At 58.6% G+C, this 3,366-nt stretch overlaps 1 protein-coding gene across 1 annotated transcript; it reads left to right on the plus strand.

Moving 5' to 3' along the window:
- The first annotated feature begins 333 nt into the window (after positions 1-333).
- On the plus strand, positions 334-1,101 carry IMP3 (IMP U3 small nucleolar ribonucleoprotein 3). Its single transcript, XM_051973989.1, has one exon. The coding sequence runs from the start codon at positions 444-446 to the stop codon at positions 996-998; it is 555 nt and encodes a 184-aa protein (XP_051829949.1). The 5' UTR covers positions 334-443; the 3' UTR covers positions 999-1,101.
- The last annotated feature ends 2,265 nt before the right edge of the window (positions 1,102-3,366 follow it).

Below are 3,366 nucleotides of genomic sequence, written 5' to 3' on the forward strand. Positions count from 1 at the left end.
TCTTTTGACTGGGATTGCTTAGTTAAAAGAGAGGACACGGGAAGGGAAGGGACGCGAAGCGAAGTAGAGAACGAAGCCGAGGCCAAGGCCAAGGCCGGCCGAGAGCTTGACGCATCTGTCACGGATGCTAAGGCGCAGGCGCGCCAAGGTTACAGGAAGCAAACAGTTGAGCTGGAGCCCAAAAGACCGGCGCGCATGGCTCTCCCTCGGCCAATAAGAGGTGGGGGCGTGGCCAACACCGTCCGCCAACCAATGGGTAGGAGGGAGTCGGCCGCGGGCCCGCCCCCTGGCCTGACTCGGAAGTGCTTTGGCTTCGGCACAGAGCAGGCGGGTCTGCGTCTGTGCATCGGTGCATCTTTCGCTCTCCGCTCTCGCTCTCGGATCTCGCTTTCCGCTCCCGCTCCGCATCCGTAGCATCCTCCGCCGCCGCTACCGTCGCCGTCATGGTGCGCAAGCTCAAGTTCCATGAGCAGAAGCTCCTGAAGAAGGTAGACTTCCTGAACTGGGAGACCTTGGATCATAACCTGCACGAGCTGCGCGTGCTACGGCGCTACCGCGTGCAGCGGCGCGAGGACTACACGCGCTACAACCGGCTGAGCCGCGCAGTCCGCGACCTGGCGCGCCGCCTGCGCGACCTGCCCGAGCGCGACCCCTTCCGCGTGCGCGCCTCGGCCGCGCTGTTGGGCAAGCTGTATGCCATGGGTCTGGTGCCCACCCGCTCCTCGCTGCAGCTCTGCGACACGGTGACGGCGTCGAGCTTCTGCCGCCGTCGCCTGCCCGTCGTGCTCGTCAAGCTGCGTATGGCGCAGCACCTGCGCGCGGCCGTCGCTTTCGTGGAGCAGGGCCACATACGCGTGGGCCCTCATGTGGTCACCGATCCCTCCTGCCTGGTCACCCGCGCCATGGAGGACCTGATCACCTGGGTGGACTCGTCCAAGATCAAGCGGCATGTGCTCAACTACAGCAACGAGCGTGACGACTTCGACTTGGACGACTAGGAGTCCGGGCCACGAGAAGGAGGAGAAAGCCTCCCCACCCCCACCCCTCGGCCGCAGCTGGACTCCTGCTCCAGAGTTAATAAAAAGCATTTGTTTTCCCGCAGTCCTTGTCCCCCGGTGTCTTTTGTTGTCTTGGCAGAGGCCTCCCGGGGCGGGAGAGGTCTGGGAATGGGGGGGCTGCAGGGGTGGGGCCTCCTACAGAGGGGTTCGGGAACTGAAGGCAAAGGGGGGAGGGGGGAGGAGGGTCTTACTCAGGGTCAGGTGGCTAGACAGTGCCTGAGGCCAGATTTGAATTCCGAGCCTCTGTCCTGATTGAATACCAGGCCCATTTCCTCAAGGATGAAGTGTGGCTATTTTGGAAGGCAAGTTTAGTATCTTATACTATTTTAAGTGGATTTCTACACTTGTTTAATAATATTTAATTGGGTAATAGTTTTCATAAGTATATTTACCTAAGTCATACATACATGCATTAGAGCCTTCTCCTTGATCTCTAATGAGAAGAAGAAAACCGAGGGGTTTTTAGAATCCCCTTTAAAAAAAATTAGGTTTCAGCTGTAATTTGTTTAAAAGCTGGAGAGAGAGGGAGTGGGCTTACTGAAAACTGCGGATCACACTCTGAGCCTGTTTCCTTTGGCTTCAAAATACTGACCGCCCTTCCTAGATCCATCTATTTACAAATCTCTTGTGCAGGACAGATTTTGTCAGAGGAGCTCTGCGGGACCTCCTGTGGGCAGGAAGGGAACAAGAAATATTTGATTTCTTTGAATCCCATGCCGTTCTAAAATAAATAATTAGAAGCAGGCTTGGGCTTTGACAGTTACCATATATTTATCTTTGCCTCAGGCACTTAGCCACATAGGTGATTTGCACCTAAAAATTTAAATATATTAGGATGTGTCAGTAAAATAAAATACTGGTGAAGAGCAAAGTCCTCTGGGGAACTTGGGTAAAGAATAGCTGGGCCTGAGTCCTGCTGTAGCAATTCTGAGCTTGATTGTAGGTTTCTCAACTAATTTGAACTTCCATTTTCCTAGATAGAAAAAGTGAGACTTGTTCTTCTGAAAGCTGAAAGCCAGATTGGTGTAAGGAGGGGGTTGTGACATTCAGGACCACACTGCAGAGCAGAGAAGCACCTGGGCTTCTTAACCCCCTTGCTGAGGGTCTAGATAATCTCTTGCCTGAAAACGGGAATCTGAGGTTTGCCTTTCCAGAGAGAAAGTCTCAGAACACCAGCATTTGGTGATCAGTGAAGCCCACACCGGGGGAGAAGGCGATGTTTCCCTGCCACTGCACTTGGCAGGTGCTGGGGGAGACAAGGTGAGGTCGGGAGGCGCTTTGGCAGCTCGTTTCACAAGAGTTTAGGAAGGTGAAAAATGCTTGTGCGAACAATACCGTTAGGTAAGAGAAAGTCGGCCTTGAGATGATGGCCAGGACTGGGATGGATGCAGAATTGAGAAGAGACCGGGCACCTATGGGGAAAGGAGCTGGGAAGCAAGGGATCTTCAGGGAGTCCTGGTAACAGACAAAGCATTCAAAACTGCGGAGCACGGAGCAGACTGCTGGGGGGGAGGGGGGACGGAGCTGACTGCTGGGGGGGGGGCATGAAACTGACCGCTGAAGGGGGGGCACGGAGCTGACTGCTGGGGGGGAGGGGGGACGGAGCAGACTGCTGGGGGGGGGCATGAAACTGACCGCTGAAGGGGGGGCACGGAGCTGATGGCTGAGGGGGGGCACGGAGCTGACTGCTGGGGGGAGCACGGAGCTGATGGCTGAGGGAGGGCACGAAGCTGACCGCTGGGGCGGGGGGGGGGCACGGAGCTGAAGGCTGAGGGGAGGCACGGAGCTGACCGCTGGGGCGGGGGGGGGGGGGGGGCACGGCGCTGACGGCTGGGAGGGAAGGGGGGCACGGCGCTGATCGCTGAGGGGGAGCACAGAGCTGACTGCTGGGGGGGGGGGGGGCACGGAGCTGACGCTGGGGCGGGGGGGGGGCACGAAGCTGACGGCTGAGGGGGGGGCACGGAGCTGATTGTTGGAGGGAAGGAGGGGGAACGAAGCTGACGGCTGAGGGGGGGCACGAAGCTGACCGCTGAAGGGGGAGCACGGAGCTGACCGCTGGGGCGGGGCACGGAGCTGACTGCTGAGGGGGAGCACGGAGCTGACTGCTGGGGCGGGGCACGGAGCTGATTGTTGGAGGGAGGGAGGGGGAACGAAGCTGATGGCTGAGGGGGGGCACGAAGCTGACCGCTGAAGGGGGGGCACGGAGCTGACCGCTGGGGCGGGGCACGGAGCTGACTGCTGAGGGGGAGCACGGAGCTGACTGCTGGGGGGGGCACGGAGCTGATTGTTGGAGGGAGGGAGGGGGAAC

The sequence above is a fragment of the Antechinus flavipes genome, chromosome 2 (genome assembly GCF_016432865.1).
Source record: "Antechinus flavipes isolate AdamAnt ecotype Samford, QLD, Australia chromosome 2, AdamAnt_v2, whole genome shotgun sequence".
Lineage (NCBI taxonomy): Eukaryota > Metazoa > Chordata > Mammalia > Dasyuromorphia > Dasyuridae > Antechinus > Antechinus flavipes.

What these genes read in the sequence shown, in the direction of transcription:
- IMP3 (XM_051973989.1), top strand. Translation starts at nt 444, where the DNA reads ATGGTGCGCAAGCTCAAGTTCCATGAGCAGAAGCTCCTGAAGAAGGTA.